Genomic DNA, 16,248 nt, shown 5'->3' with positions numbered 1-16,248 from the left:
CATCTGCAGTGTTGAACTGGGTATGACTGATCCCAGCGTATGGGCTGTAGATCTTTTTGGTCTAAAAATTTAAAGAAAAGGCAGCTTTAAAAATAGCAGCTCACTGGGCATTGCCAGTGTTGTTCCCTCTCTCCCCTCTCTGCCCGTCACCATTTCAGAGCGGGCAGCATGATTTCAATCCTTTGCTCTGACACGAGCCGCAGGGTTACGCTACGAGCGGTGGTGCTGTATCCTGCCCAGGACGGCTTCATAAGCCATGGAAAAAAGGGTGAAATGGTGCTAGTTAGAGCCATAGGGAGGCTACTCAAGTATACGATGAGGACCTGGAAGTCTGCAGCAAGCTTTAAAAGAAGAAAACAGAAAAGCTCTCTCATCTGATCTGCCTTGCCTAAAACCCAGATATATGCTGGAAGTTGAACCAGAAGCACTTCTCCATGTGTCTTTTTTAGGTTTATACTGCTCCCCATCACTGTAGGACCTGAACACCCAGCATACAAAATCAATAGCAATTGTCTCTCTGCCGAGCAGCAGTATTTCCAGAGAGGTAGCCCTTTCCCTGTTGTTCCAGTAGGCGAGACCCACAGGAATGAATTCTCCTATGGGCTGTCCCTGGGTTTTCGCTGAGCAGAAAACACCCGAGACATAAGACGCAAATAACGTGTTCTTTGCTGACTCCCTGTCGTTGGCAGCCCACCTACGCACCCTGTGGGAGCACTGCTGTAGAGTATTCTGCTCCTCCATGCCCGCCCAGGTGTTGTTCCCATGTTCGGCATGCTGGAAGGTCTCTGAGGAGATGATTCTTCTCGGTGGTCCCAGACTGTGGGGCACCCCTTGGGTGAGGGCCCAGAGGATGTGCCGAAGGTGTGTCTTCTTCACCAGCAGCCTCTGCCTCGGCCAAACCTGAGGACGCTGTCTCCCATCTCCTGCCTCCCAAGGCTCTCTCTTAAGACCAACCTTTTTTTGAGAAGATGCTGCTGACCTGGCACCCCTTTTCCGTTTTTTCACGAAAGGCTGACCAGTGCAGGTAACCGTGGATTTGGGGGTTAGCGAGTTATGATCTTGACTTAGGTAGTCATGGGGCAAAGCACTCTGTTGAGGAGACATTTGCTGAAGCAACAGGTAATCCTTTGAGATGAAAAATGCTGTGCAAATGTTATCTTATGTGAGACATAGTTACAGTGTGTCTAGCTAACGAACTGAGCATTGAAGAACATTGCCTGTAATTGCTGAATTTAAACCACACACAAACATATATATATAAAATATACTATATTCATTGTTCCTAAGAATTTCTAGGGACACTTTAGTGCTTTTCTTGCACAATGAAGCAATGTGATATCATTTATTTAATTGCTGCTGTACATTGGTCAATGTTACTGCATTGCTATAGTAACTGTCAGTCAGACTAGACTACAATTTGGGTAATGAATGGGGAAAAAAACCTCACAGCAATATGTTCTGAGAGAAAGTCAGACATATGATGACTCTTTCCTAGAACAAGATCAGATTATCAGCATGAAGAGCTAGAATATCAGATTTAGGAAAAAGGTATATGAAATAATTGCATTATGCGTGGTTTGGAAGGCTATCTAGCTAATTCTCTCATAAGAAAAATTGCAAGCAAAGTGCTTGATGCTTCCTGTGGGTTGAAAGTTTCATTCCCCTGTTACTTGTGCCATAAAGATGCAAGTGTTTTGCTCTGTAAGCTGCAAGAGCATATAGTATAAAGAATAAAGTTTTCAACTACTGGAATTAAATTGTTGCTTAAAGTCAAATGAGCACGCCACATCTCGGAGTGCCTTTCATCAAAGCAGGTCAGTTAACTTTAATGAAGTCGTCTTCAATTTGCTTTGATGTAACATCAGAACCCAGCCCAGATGATTCCAAATGATCAGCAAATAAATTTCCACATTGCAGTCTTTCAAGGACATAGGCTTTATGAAGTGTCTAGTTTTCTGGATTCTTTAACTTCTGAAGTGCTTAATTTGACTTTTAATAAGACCTGCTTCTGCCTTTTTTTTTTTTTTTTTCTTTTTTTGTGAGGGAACTGCTGACTTTTCTCTGAAACTGAGGCCCCTCTTTAAGATGCCGTATATTGGGCAAGTAAAGCAGAGGCATGCAGCATCACTGCTTGCTATTAGTGTCTTGTAAGTCTAAGACTGTATCATGCAGGAAGATTAGGCTGCTGTGGTTTTCCTTTTGGGAGGGGAGAGATTTAGAGTCCCAGACATGTAATTTCTGTAATTACGTGAGCAAGGACTAGTTGTCAGGCCAGGGATGGCAACGTTAGGCCCTTCTGTTCTAATTTTTCCAAAGGAAGTAATATTAAATACTAAAGCTAGTCAAAGTGCCAAACAGCCTCTCATCCTAAATTGGAACAAAAGGGACAAATATTATAATTTCCTTCAAAATGAAGCTCCCTAAAATATTTTCAGAAATATTTAATGTGTATTGAAGTGCTTCACTTAGTAAGGTAAAAGAATTTCTACTGTTTGAAATCACTAACTGGCAGCACAACTCTTGAAGAGTTTTAGTCATGTTTCAACAGAAACTGTCTGTCTCATTCTCTACTTTTCTTACAGAAAATTGTTTCATTAGAAAATTCCAATAGTCCTTCCCAAATACCCCAAATATCAGGTTATCACATTTTCTGCTTATAGCTTCCTCCTTTGCATGACCCAGTTGGAGAAATTATTGTCTCAGTTCCTGATTGTGAGCCTCCCTTCTGCTAGTTTCTCCCTGTCCCTGCAGAATGCAGAAGTATAATACCAGCTGCAGGGTGACCACTGACGCTAACCCAGTTGCTTTATGATGATTGCTGCAAGCAAGCATGGAAGGTTCTCAGACATTTTTGAACCAGTTTTAGTGGAAGAAAGATTCATAAGGTACAGTTCTACAAAGAAATGTGAGGAATAAAGAAGAGTGGTTTGTGACGTATGAAGTAAATTTGTTCAGTTTTTAGGGACAAGAATACTGTTTTTGAAGAGGTCACGTTGGACTAATGTTAGTCATTCAGAGTAGGAACTCTTGGTGTGTTTGTACATTAATAGCAAACTGTAGGCATCATAATATTTGTAGTAATTAAGATAGAACCAGTGAGGACTGCACTAGAGAATGGCAACCAGTGTCATAAGTCCTGTCCAGACTCAGCATGCTCAGTTGTGTCTCTTGGTAAGCAGCAATTCAACACAGTGCTATGATTTGGATTTGTCTCCGAGTGAATTGCTTCAATAACCGAGTGAAACCAGTGTAAGTCAGTAGGAAATTTTGGCTGAAAATGCAGCTGGGCAGAGATTCACATGGCCAGCCTAAGATCCCAAGAAAGACTCTTACCCCCTCGACTTCTGCACAGAGGAGGAACATGGCTGAGACAAGCATGCAAAAACTTTCTGAATGTTTCTGCACATACCTGAAGACAGTTTCATGAATTCAAGAATAATATGAGACATGAACGAGAACTATATAAGTACTTGAAATAATTATAATAATCTTTGGAAACCTTTAGCTTTTTTGCAGTTGTTGCATTAGGTCCAAATTCTCTAGGATTTAGTGGCTTGTGCTGGTAACTCCTTGTAATTTTTTTTTTTTTTTTTTCAGCAGAAAGGTAAGGAATAGCCACTCTGCCATCCTGCTGGGGCTCAGCTCAGTCCAGCTGAACTGATTTCTTGCATTCTCCTTGTACATTTTGAGACAGGACAAGAGCACTTTCCTATTTGTCTTCTGGGTTAGTTCCCATACCTTACTAGAGGAAAATGTGTTTGGGAGAGGAAGACAGCATAGCTGGCCTGGGAGGAAGAGTAGTCATTAAACATGCCAAGAATGTTTTTCTGTAGGGCATCCTTTTTTTCTTCTTCTTCTGCCCTCCCTCCTCCTGCTCAGACTCATGATTCACTCTGAGACACTTGAGCATTTCAGTGCATGATGATGAGGAACATGAAGATGACATCAAAGATACAAACACAAGCAAGGTCTGTCCTGACTTGGGATCACTGACTGCAGTATGAGGTACGTATTTTTGTAGGCAGCGTCTGAAATTCACTTCCAAAATTCCCAAGTACTGCAGGTACTCAGTCCTTTTATGTTCAGACAGACTATTTGTAGTGTTGCACTTAAGCTTAGCGCAGGATTTTCTCATAAGCGCCTACTGTAGAAAATGTTAACTTTACTCTTTCAGACCACTACTGAACCGCTGTCTCTCTGTTCTGTCCTGTAATTAAGCAGAGCTGGTGATGGAGCGATAACAAGTGAGGACAGTGTTAGCAATGAGGTGCAAGAGAAATTCCTTCATGAGAGACTAAACTGTCCCATACCTTATTGTGACTTGGAGAAGCCAGTCCCACCTTTGTACTGCCTTGCATGTCTGTTGCTAGCAAATGTTGACAGTTTCTTTCTGTCTTTCTCTTTAATTGTTTAGTTGAAATAATGACATTTTCCTCTTGAAAAATTCTTAATTTGAAAAATGTTGAGCAGGTCAAACTCTAATTGTTTTGCTCCGCGTTGCAAATGATTTGGAGGATATTTGTACATTCCTGTATGGTATCCCCAAGACTATTATAAGTAACTTTTTCGCTTATAATGACTTGTTGATAGTGAGCCTTTTGGAAAGGGAAGCTTTGATGTTAAACACTGGATATTTGAGGAGCTTATTTATGAGAATTCAGCACCACGTTAAATGCTTGTTGCCATGGAAGAGGTTCTTGGCGATGGGATCATATGGGCAATTTTATGTCGGTTTAGTTTTGGTTTACATGTATTTTTGAGTTGACCACTAATATACCAGTGAATGAAACCTATAAATGCATTGTTGACTGGCTAATATCTCAGCACTAACCACGTGGGGCTAATCAAAATGTCCAAACGTTCTGATCCCATAAGCTGTATAGAGCTGAGTATCTTACATAATATACATATTTCGTTCATCAGAGATCTGAAGGACAGAGGAAATCTGGAGTAATTCCCCGGTGAGAGGTGGTGTCAGCTCCCTAACAGTTTTAGCACATCTTTGTGGGAACAGGCTGGGCAAGGTGTGCAGTTGAGTCCAAATGACCCATCTATTGACTCCCATAGTGAAATTAGATTTACCCTCTGTTTCCCGCCCAGCAGCAGCTGGTGACGTTGCGTAGCTGTATTCCCAGCATGGGAACCAACCTGAACCATTCAAGAGCTGCAGGTGGTCTTAGAGGCACAGAGCAGGTGCCCCAGCTCCAACACTTGTTCCAGAACTGACATTAATATGGAGTTAAACTGGTAGACCTACATGTGGTAGAAATTCAACATATCTCCCTTAAAATGAATGGAGCTATAATGGGCTATACTGGAAAAGGGCCTGGCCTCCAGTTCTTATGAGGAAAATTTATTTTAATTATCTTTAGGGTAATTTGGCATTTTGGAATGTTTGGAAACAAGATTCCTGTTTCCAGGGATTTATACAGGAAGAAGGAGAAAATGTGAAAGCTGCTAATTGATTATGGTTTGCTCATGAATAATTATGCACTGATACTACAAGATGTGTTGATATGGACTCTGGTTTGAAAAGCGGAGGATAATTTCCACAGAGCCATGAGGGTTTCAGAGCTGAGTTCCATGGGAGTTCGGATCTTGTTTATCTAAAAACGTTCTGTGGTCACAGGAGGGGTTAGATCCATTTCCTTTATATTAATAATTTGATTTTTTTTCTCTTTTTCATTTAGGTCTGGCAAAGCCCATGGGATTAGTTGAAGGTCCAGGAGGCTTGGGCCAGGGGGGAATGGCTGCTACCCTGAGAGATGATAGCCATGAATCAGAGACTAAGTATGAAGAATATGGTTACAATGCCCAACTCAGTGACAGGATATCACTGGACAGGTCCATCCCTGACTACAGACCAAAAAAGTAAGTTGAATTTCACATTATTATTAAGAGTAAGTGATTGATTGTTGTTCTGTTGACCCATGGTGGCATTCTTCTCTTCACATCCCTTCGTGGTTAGAGTATGACAGCAGTTAGTCATACATATACCCCTGAGTTTAGTGAAAATTAAGAAGACCGACTGCCATCTCAAGCATGAAGTGCCGTGTTAAATGCATAGCTAATTCTGTGAGTAATGCGTTAATATGCACATTCAAGGCCTCGGATCAAAAACTACATCAGGGTATTGGTGCTTACTGGGTTTGCTTCACTTAGAAAAAGCCAGGTAGTGCCAGCTCAGCCCACGGCCAGAGGTGGGAGCCTTAGCCTGTGCTCCTTGTAGTCATGTGCAGTGGAAGGTGGGGCAGTGACAACAAATACTTTGTAGACACTGGTCGCTTAAAAAAAACCCCATCACATCAACTGCCTTTTCTTTAATTGCATTTGACGTTCTTAGAATTGTTTAGTCGGGGTTTACAATGTGCTGAAACATTGACTAAGTGTAATCCATTGGGGTCCTATAATTGCAATAAGATTTTTTTTGTCTTTAGAATGTGTGTTTATTTTTATTCTAGTGCTACAATCTTCACATGCCTGTGCTATGTTTGATATCGCAATTATATGTTTAATATTTGTACTGATTTATTATATTTTGTATTAAATGTCTTTCAAATCTTTCATATTTATGGAGTTGTGTATCTTCCAGATGAGACATCCGCACTGTCATCCTACGAATGACAATCAGTAATGTCTTAATGCAGAGGAGATCAGCAGCAATGCCTCGTTACTCTCAGGAGACAGAATTGAAAAGAATACTTAATTAATTTCTAATAATAATCTTCTGTTTTAAAAGACCCACTGGGGCTCCTAGGCAGAACTGAAAGTTAAATAAAAAAAGTATCTTATTAAGTGACGAGAAAAGTTTAGCCAAGCAAAACAGCTGTGCTCTGTGAGTAGATTGCAATTGAATTAGGATTTTAGGCAGTTCAAGCTGCCAAAACCAAAATCCAGCAAAACAAAACTTCAGCTTAACTACAAATTTCATTAGCTGTGTTACATATTAATGTAATCTCAGAAGTATTGACTCAGCATTTGTCTTCTCAGACACTTGCTATACACAAGAAAGCCTATATAAAAGAATTGGCAAAGAGAAAAAAAATCCACTGCTTTGATACCACGTTTGATGCAAGTATACTGACTTGTCCACTGGTCTCATCTCTCCATCTCTCTCGATGTACCATAAAAATCCGTCATGGAATTATTCTGGGGAAAAAGTAGTCTGTCGTTATGCAAATATTTGAGTTGTGCATCAGATCTGGCCCAAAGACCCTTAAAATCAGTGTGAAGTTTTTCAGATGAAAATCAGTGAGGTTTGACCTGGCCTGTTATTAGCTGCTGCGGTCAGGTGGATAATAAATGAGAATGCTCTACCAGGAAATACAAAAGCAAAGGCTGCAGAGCTTGAATCTAGCTCAGCAGCTGTCAGACAAACGAGAGCATTTGCAATGCAGTGATGTTTCACTTCAGATTATACTCTTCCACTGTTTTACTTGGAAGCTTTGATGAGTCATTCAGATAAGCTTCTTGACGCGCTCATTTTGGGAATCTCCTAAGGCCATGCTGCGTGATTAACTGTCTGAGTTACTGGGAGAACTGTCTTCCTTGTGGTGTTTTGACACTTTTGAGGTGGTTCTAGTTGGGTCTAGATGCTGGAATTAAAACACTTGTCTCTAGATACTTACGAGTCACAGGAAAACCCTTCAGACTGAATTTGCTATGAAAAATGAGTGAACGTTTGGAGAAGGTAGAAGCTCTTATTATATGAAGAGTTTTATCCACTTGTATCAAAGGTCCTCGTGAGCATCATTTTTTGTCTCTGACCCCTTCAAATGCACAGCTCTTCATACACAGGCTCTCTTGGGAGCTCTCGCTCTAATGCTGAGAGGCACTTTTCACTCCCTACCCCATCAACCTCTTCGTATCCACCACGTAGGATCACATCTGCTTACCTAACAGGTAATAGTTGTGCATCATAGCCATAAGGCAAAGCTGAGCTTGACTTTCTGTCTGGTTTAGACACTCTGCTCTAATTATATATTGGAGAGAACTAAACCTCCAGATCTTTGAAACAGGCTGTAGGAAAACAACTCTTGTTTTGTCCGACTTTGTACGCTGACTTGCCCAATGGTCTCATCTCCCTTTCTCTTGATAATAGCTCTCATCGCTGAGCCCTTCTCAGTCTGCTTGTGATTTATATTCATGTCGTTCCCAGAACTTTTCATTTTTAGAAAGGGAAGACTTTTCATTTTTAAATTGAGAAGTAAGGTAGAATTAATGTCCAAGGCCATGTGCAAAGTCCACGGCCAGCCTATGAATAAAACCACTTATCTGGGTTCACATTCCCAAAGTATTAAACCATGCTTTCTCCCCATTCTGGCTGCCATTTAAAATGTTCCGATCTACATATTTGCACACACCAGTAGGTATTAAAGATATGAACCAGGAAAATTTATACTCAAGTCTGAATTGCATAGACACAATTTATAAAAGTAAACATGATTTCGCTATGCAAATGTGGGACTTATAATATTCAAGGCTTAGTCATCTTTTAAAAGAAATTTAATCAGAAATATTATCTTTTACTTCATTTTATCTTTGAACTCTCCCCTTATTGTTGTCCAGTATCTTATTCTGGTAGAATAAGCCTTTTGTTCCTTCTATTAGGATAACTACAGTAAGCATTCAGCAGTTTAATTGCTTTTCAGGAGGTATTTTCATCCGCACACAGCAAATTAAAAAAGTACGTTACACTAAAGAGGTGTGGAGTCAGACAGCGTGACCATGAAGGCACCTAAATTGGAGTCACCTCCGTGTCCTTCCACTGCAGTAAGGTCGGCAAGCCTGGGCGGGTCGTCCTGCTCTCGAGGTGCTTTTCCTATATCCTCGCGTTGTGTTCTGCTTTCCTACCTGCTGCTGCCAGTGCAGATATTCCTTTTAACTCAGAAGCCTTTTCTTTAAGATAGGAATTGCTAAGTCAGTACAAGAGACAACAGCAGATTTTGTGCGTGTTGTGTTTGTGTGCCAAATCGAAGCAATGACAGTAAATAGCTTGGTTGTGATTACAATTCACACAATAATTACAAAATTATAGTTTGATCCTAACGTGGTGTAATAAATATGTCTCAGCTTTTTCTTCTCTGATATTGTACCTCCCACAGCTTGAATGCTTGCCCTGTCTCTATGTAGAAAGCAGACAACCCTGGGGAAACAGTTCAAAAACATACCAGGAATTGATATTTCAAGCTGTGTTTAGTTTCAGGAGACATGTAATATCGAGAAGTTGCAATTTTGCTTTATAAAACAATGCAAAGCCTCCCCAACAGTTTGTGTTTATTCACTGTGACCTTGAACACTATTTTCATTTCTTGTTGGATTTCACCTAAATCAAATGAGCTGATTCTAACGTTGGGCTGATGATCTTTCCACAAGGTATTACATAAGTCTTAATGGTGACTCTTTGCCTTGAAGCAGCTGAGTACAGTGCAGCTGAGTGCCCTGAGAAGATGCAAGGACCGAGTAGTGGGAATGAAATGTGTTTGAGTTCAACGTCGAGCAGAATACTCAGGATTTATTATGCTTGATTGATGAGTATTTAGAAACGTTCAGCTAATCACCCTAGTATTGGACTGACCTGCGATTTTGCTTCACGTACTCAGTGGAAAGTGGTCAATATCTTGTTGTCTGTTAAAATACATGAAAATAACTCTAAAATAGTGGTCTGGTTAGTACTGACTGTTATTAACTATCTAAATTCTAGAGTACATTTTTTAGTACATATTAATTCTACATTAATGCCAAAAGAATTTTGCAGGATTATTTTTGTTACAGGATTATTTTTGTTACAAGGAAATTTATCATGCTTGTGATGGAATTATTTTCATCCCCTGTCGTACAGGCACATATCAAGCTTGAAAAACATTTTTCAAGTTAAGGGCAAGCCACAAGAAGAAGGGACAAGGAAAGTGGCACAGGTCTCTGCATGTCCCTGCTGCAGCCCCACCTTTGCTCCCTGGTGTGCTGAAGTTTTTCAAGGGCTATACCACTGTGGAAAATGTGTTGCAGAGAGCTCAGGATGTTTAATGTCCTGCTCTCTCTTCCCAGCAGTAAAGTATTAGCAGGACTTTCTAGCCCTCACTAACATACCCTTTTTCCTCTGTGCAACAGAAGAAAGAGAAGCTTCTCTTGTAAGGAACAGGTTATTTTTCCCTTGGAAGCACACGGCTAAGCTAGAACTTGCTCTGTGGTTCTCTGAGAAAAGTGTTATTTAATGGTGAAATCTTATTGGATTAATTTCCATTTATGTTCTTCCATATTCAAAATGAGGGTTGTGATCACATGAACCTGAGTACTTAGTGGAGAAAAATCCAGTGCTGGCCAATGATCCTTATGTATATGCGTGGGAAAGCATAAGCACATGTATTTGTATCGGTTACCTCTACCGATACACGTGGATGAAGAATAGCCTTGAATCCTACCCATGGGAACGCTGTGAAATGTGCTGGGCTGTGTGCGTGCCTTTCTTACCATAATGTCAAAGGGCCAATGTTTGACTGAATAGTCAAAAATACATCTGCAGCAACACAGCTGAGATTTTGACAGAGATCCCACACTTTGGAACAGAAGTGCCCGGAGTCAGCCACCTGAACCCCTGCGTAGTCATTTGTCTTCAAGCGGCTTTATTTGTTAGGGGTACCGAGAGAAGGAGAACAGGTTTAGCTGGAACATGCTGTATTGCTACAGTAGGCTTCAGGAACGGCAGCAGCCATCCATCTGCCCTTTTGGGGGAATAACAGCCTTCGCTGCTGCCAGCTGTAGCACAAAATATAAGTCTGTGTTCCAGTAACAAAGGATCATACTCAATCCTTCCCAATCATGCATGAAGACAGAGGTGCTACAGCCCCCTGTGACAGTAGATTTTGACTTTATCAAAGATGAAGAATGCAGAAAAAGTCAAAACCTTAGGGAATTTCATTCAAAGGTGGGGGAGAAAGGCGCCCAAACTTACAAAAGCTGTTTGTTTTACAGCGTGGCATCCTGGAAAATTAGGAAGTGTCAACTAGCCAGATGCTTTCACACGTCAGCATCATCTCTCAGGATAACATCAATTCCCCTGTTCTTTCTGGTGCACAGTCTGGACCGCAAGGTGTTGAATTAAACAGGTTGAACACCTGTAAATCTGGCATTTTGTAACTTTCTATCACTTGACTTTGCAACTTAAATAAATTCTGGGTTTCTTTACATGCAGGACACGTCCACGCATACGCACACATGCACTTGTTAAAACCACTTGCTGTGATGCATTATGCATACTTTTGAGAAAAGTTAATATGATCCCAGAGCTTCCATAAGGGCTAAATTGGCTTCTACAAGAAATTGTCGCCGCTTGGTGAGGATCTTTAATTTAACTGATCTTTTTTGTGCAACTTGATGCCGAGTGCATTGTGGCAGTTCAGTGATAACAATAATACTAATATATGGATTCAGTCTGCTGGCTCTATCAGCCAAAGAAGATATTTCTTTGTGTTATGGTCATGGATGTTTGTATTGAGAAAATTCAGCCCTAAAGAACAAACTTATTAATGCTGAGGCAACTCAAGTCTTTAGCCATAAAAAGCAGAGGAATCTAGGTCTTGAGGAAATTACTTTCATTTATTCAGTTCTTTTACAGAGGCGAGCATTTTTGTTGCTTGCTATAGACATTTCACAGTAGCAAAGGAATTGCATCTCTAGGGCTCTGAAGTGTAATTAATGGTTCACTCCACTCTATATCTAAGGAAAAGCTTTTTTAATTACCTATCAAAAAGGATTCTGGAATTGATCAAATAGTGCTATCAAGGGGGCAGACTTGGTAAATAGACCTCTGATTTGTTCATTCAAGGGTTTAATAACAGTAGCTAGTATGAGGCCAGTAGCTAGAAAACAGCCTTTCTGTCCTTCAGTGGCCGGTGAGCGCAAGCCTTTCGAGAACGCAGGGAGCTCACCTTTAATTCTGACCCTTTCTTTTGGCGGTGGAGCTCTGTGGACTCACTGCGATAGCTGAGCCATCAGTCGGCAGCTCTCTCACGCCAAATCACATACGTGTTTGCGAGTTCTCTGTCGTGAGAGGAGGACCGGTGGTCTGGTACAACGGCCCCTGCCCAAGGCTGTCGGAGCGGGCAGCTCCTCTGCCTGCCTGTGTTGGAAGTCCCTGCGGGAGCAGGGCGGGAAGGCAGATGGCTTTCAAGGAGCATCAGCTTTTGGATCAGCGGACTGGAGAGGGCTAGACCTGGTATTATTTGATTTTCTCCACCTCTGCAGCTTGCTCTGCCTCATGACCCACTTTGCAAACCCTCTGGGGACACTGGGTGTTCTCTGCACCGCTTAGAAAAATGACACCAGAATCTCCAAATTAAAAGAGACTCTTAGGTTTCTTCCCAGGTTAACCACAATGCAACGTAATGGGCCCCTTTGCAAGGAATATTTGAACTGGAACAGATCCAGAGCTTTTCAGGAGTCAGAATTTCTGATGAGCAGAAAATGGCAACTGAAAAAAAACCCACCTAAAAATATTTTGTGTCAGGCCGAACATCTTCTGTGAAATGAGTATTAAACAAAATGTTTAGACCAATGAGACATTTAGTTTCCCATGAAAAATTTAGTTTTAAAATAATGAATTGCCTATCACTAGCTTCTATCAACACTTTCAGATTAATGTCAGGTCACAGTAACGTGAAACATTAGTTAAAATTAAGCATTTCCTTTTTTCAGGTGACTGCTTCACAATCACAGTACAGGCACAGTATTTTGATTTCAGTTAGGCTTCGTTTTTTAATAGGAAACTTTTCCACTTTTTTTTTTTTTTTTGTACCACTCTCAATAAATCTAAAAAACCATGGTAAAATTCTGAAAAACCCATTTTGGCCACTCTGATTGTACATATGATGTAAGTTGAAGCAGAGAGAAGGAGAAACAGAGACAGAAAATGGAGCAGACAGAATTACCTCTGGGCAACAGATTGTGATTGTTTGTTGGAGGGAAATGGAGTAAGAGATGAAACTAACTGAAGTGTTTTAATTAGATCCCAGATCAGTGTCCAGATGTGGGCTTTGAACAGTGCAAAGGGGGCATGCGTGTACACGTGCTCTTTATATAGATCTCAGCCAGCTTTGCCAAGTTGCACAGGCTGGACGTTTTCCTCAGGCTGCGAATCCCCTACAAATAGCACGGGCGCCTTTGCGCACGCGTTCTCTGTACGCGCGATTGCTGGTACCGCTTCGTAGAGATGTGCCCAGGTTTGAGCCGAGGGCTGCCCGGAGCAGAAGGAACTGGTGTGGGCTGAGTACGTCCCTGTGCTGCTCCCTCTGCAGAGAGCTGGGCTCTGACCAGCTACTGCACGGTGTTTAGCGTTGCAATTCTGACTCAGCTCGTTTGGGATATCAGTTGACAACCTAAATTTGCTCATACTGCTGCCTCTGGGCCAGTTGTGCTTGCTTGTGATCCCTGTGTATGCCAAAGGCTTATCACTGCATTTGGGGAAGCGTTTCCTATTTGGCTCTGAAGGGCTCAGACTGGAACTGTGTAAAGCCCTCAAAGGAGGGGAAAAAATCACCTGCTCCTTTGGCTGGGAAAGGAAACTCCCTGTGAATCACGGGTACCGCCAGACAGCCCCTGGCTTTACACCCAGTGCTCTTTGTTTGTACTGTACCTCTGTAGTTGTCACCGAGACCTGTAGCTGTCGCTTGACCCTGTTTACGAAGATGCTGTAGGTCTTCTCCCAACCTCTGCTGGAGGTCTGCTTGCTTTGCATAAATAATGATATATTAATTGGAATGTGGGCTCAAACCTTTGTCTCCAAAACCCCAGGTCACCATTAGATCTTTGAATATTTAATTAGTTATACAACGTTAAGTTGCTCCAATGAGAAGACTGACTGAGGAACAGACTAACATTGTGACCATGCTTCCCAAGAATAATAAAAATTATTGAGCAACTTTCCGTTTTTTGAGGCCATCTGATCATCAGGAAGGTTCTCAGACTGCTTTTGCTTGAGCAACAGCAGTAGGGTAGGATCATGAGGTAGGACCATGAGGCTGCCCAGGTTGCCCTGCAGTAACACCCTGCCTTCCACTCTGTTGTGCGTAGGGGTTGGTGACCCCACAGGCTTTGGGAAGACAGCAAGCACCAAAGTTTTTTGCAGGACGTGGCTTCTAAGCAGAGACTTCCCATGAGCTGGACTCTGTGCTGTCTCTACAGTAGCAGTGCCCGATGGTGGCAGTCTCGCAGTTATTTCTCATATTTGATAGAAGTTTTCTGTGGCTTTTCCCATTAGGTATGTTATTGATTCCCTTTTGTTTAGTGCTAGCTAGGCTTTCCAATTAAGTAGCGACTTTAATTATACCACAAAGCGTATAACATAGATCTTGATTATTAACACTGGCCCATGGGATAACGAAAGGAGGACCAGCAAGGCTAAATTAAAAAGAATCATAAAAATGAACGACCTTTTGAAAAAACCCACCTTACATTCAAATGCAGTAATTTTCCTCTTGTTACATTTTTGCAGTGTCTTTGTGTATATTAATTGTTGAAGACAAGTTCTGCATGACTGTCAGCACTAATAAATGTAGATTTAGTGGAGGCTGAATTTGATTAACTGGAGAGCATAAAAAATAACTGATTGCAATGTTGTGTTTAAATGCAGTAAGACTGGAAGCCATTCCCTGCAATTTGTCTGCATCAGAACGTACTCTTGAATACATGAATAGTTTACCTAAGGTGGGTTGCATAGCATTGACTAAAAATTAGACATCTAATTTAAGGTCATTGACTTGGCTGCCTTTATAGTCAATGGAGACGAAGAAGACACGGTAGCATTGCTTACAATGTATAGTGTGTAATGTCTTCTGGAGGTCTCTCCCTCGGGAACCTAGGACAGCCCGCTTAAATAGGATTTCGGATGAATCCAACCCAAAATGTGAAATGCTCCAAGGCGTAAAGAAACAAGAGGGAATTTCTGTATTAGCAACACATGTTGAAGAATGACCTGCCTGCATAGGCAACCTGGGTGAGGTCCCCACCCAGCAGCTGTGGAGGCAAAACCGTGGAGGTAACACAGTTTTCAGACTAAATGTGCCTCGTGCGACCTGCACGTTTACAGGTGCCTTAAACATGATTGCTTTTGTTAAAAAAACAGTATGCTTTATAGACTGTAGTAATTTTCCGAACTTGAAAACAGAGAGCCACAATATTTTCATAGCAGAAAGAGTATTTCCTCCTTAAGAAGAGCAGTTGTGGAGTCCTGTCTTCAAATTGCGTGTGCTATTCTTTCACAGGTAAATACGTATCTGTAATGCAGAAGCACTACTGAGATCCAGCCATGACGTGCAGCTGTCTGCAGCTGTGTGTTGGCATTTTAAAGTTTCTTTCATTTCCCTCTCCTGGGCCCGTGGCTGATTGTTGCCTGCTATCAGTTCCAGGGCAACAAGGGTATTCCTGTAAATTTCTGAACTTTCATGTTATGTTACAATCCATAATATCACATTACAGGACAAAAAGAAGTAACAGAACAAGTCAGGCAATGAATTCAGGGTGGTATTTCTTTTCCTTTTATGTTTCCTTACATGTATCTCTGTTACACTACACCTGATAGCTTTCTTATGGCTTTGAAGGAGTTCTTCTAACGGTTTGAGGTGAAGATGTTCCCCTTTTCTTTCTTAAAATGTGCGTGCAAATTTAGTTCTGCTGACAATGTGAGATATGTATTATCTCCAAATGCCTTCCTAGTGTAACTTTCAACATTAGCTAGTTTTGGTTCCTATTTTATTTGGATAGGTTTCACAGTATAAGAAAGTCAGGTTTCAGGTCAAAGAACATCAAGGTTTTTTAGTTGTTGTTGTTGTTTGTGTCTTTGCAATAAAAACATGAACAGGCCAAAATGTCAGACAATTTACTCTTCTGTCTGAAATAAAACTGAATTGTGAACTCCAAGTTGATGCAGTGTTTCATTTTAATAGTGTCAGTTCTTGCTTGTTTTGCTCATGTCTCCTGTTTTGAGTGAATTTAGTGCTAATAAAAGTGAGAGACTCTTAAAACTAGCCAGAGCCAGAAGTACCTGACAGTTGCAGGCTAGTAAATGTAAGCTTCCTGTCTTGGTTCGCTTGATCTAGGTTCTTTCCAAGGTTTTGTTTCTCTGAAACAGCACCTGCCTGTTAAGTTGTTTGATAGTTTTATGATGTTGAAGTATGAAGCTCTATTTTCTGTTCCTCCAGCTTTCTGAAAAATTCTTGGCTTCTGCTCTATTGCTTCTACACCTTCTGCTGTGGT

General features: G+C 41.3%; 1 protein-coding gene across 1 annotated transcript in view; it reads left to right on the top strand.

The window, feature by feature from the left end:
* Positions 1-16,248, top strand: part of GALNT9 (polypeptide N-acetylgalactosaminyltransferase 9) — a 158,649-nt gene that overhangs the window by 24,644 nt on the left and 117,757 nt on the right. The window contains exon 2 of the mRNA XM_075516086.1: positions 5,691-5,871. Within this exon, the coding sequence (XP_075372201.1) occupies positions 5,691-5,871 (181 nt within the window). The remainder of the gene's footprint in view (positions 1-5,690; positions 5,872-16,248) is intronic.

The sequence above is a fragment of the Mycteria americana genome, chromosome 13 (assembly GCF_035582795.1).
Source record: "Mycteria americana isolate JAX WOST 10 ecotype Jacksonville Zoo and Gardens chromosome 13, USCA_MyAme_1.0, whole genome shotgun sequence".
In the NCBI taxonomy this organism is placed as follows: domain Eukaryota; kingdom Metazoa; phylum Chordata; class Aves; order Ciconiiformes; family Ciconiidae; genus Mycteria; species Mycteria americana.
This window is presented reverse-complemented; position numbering and strand designations above follow the sequence as displayed.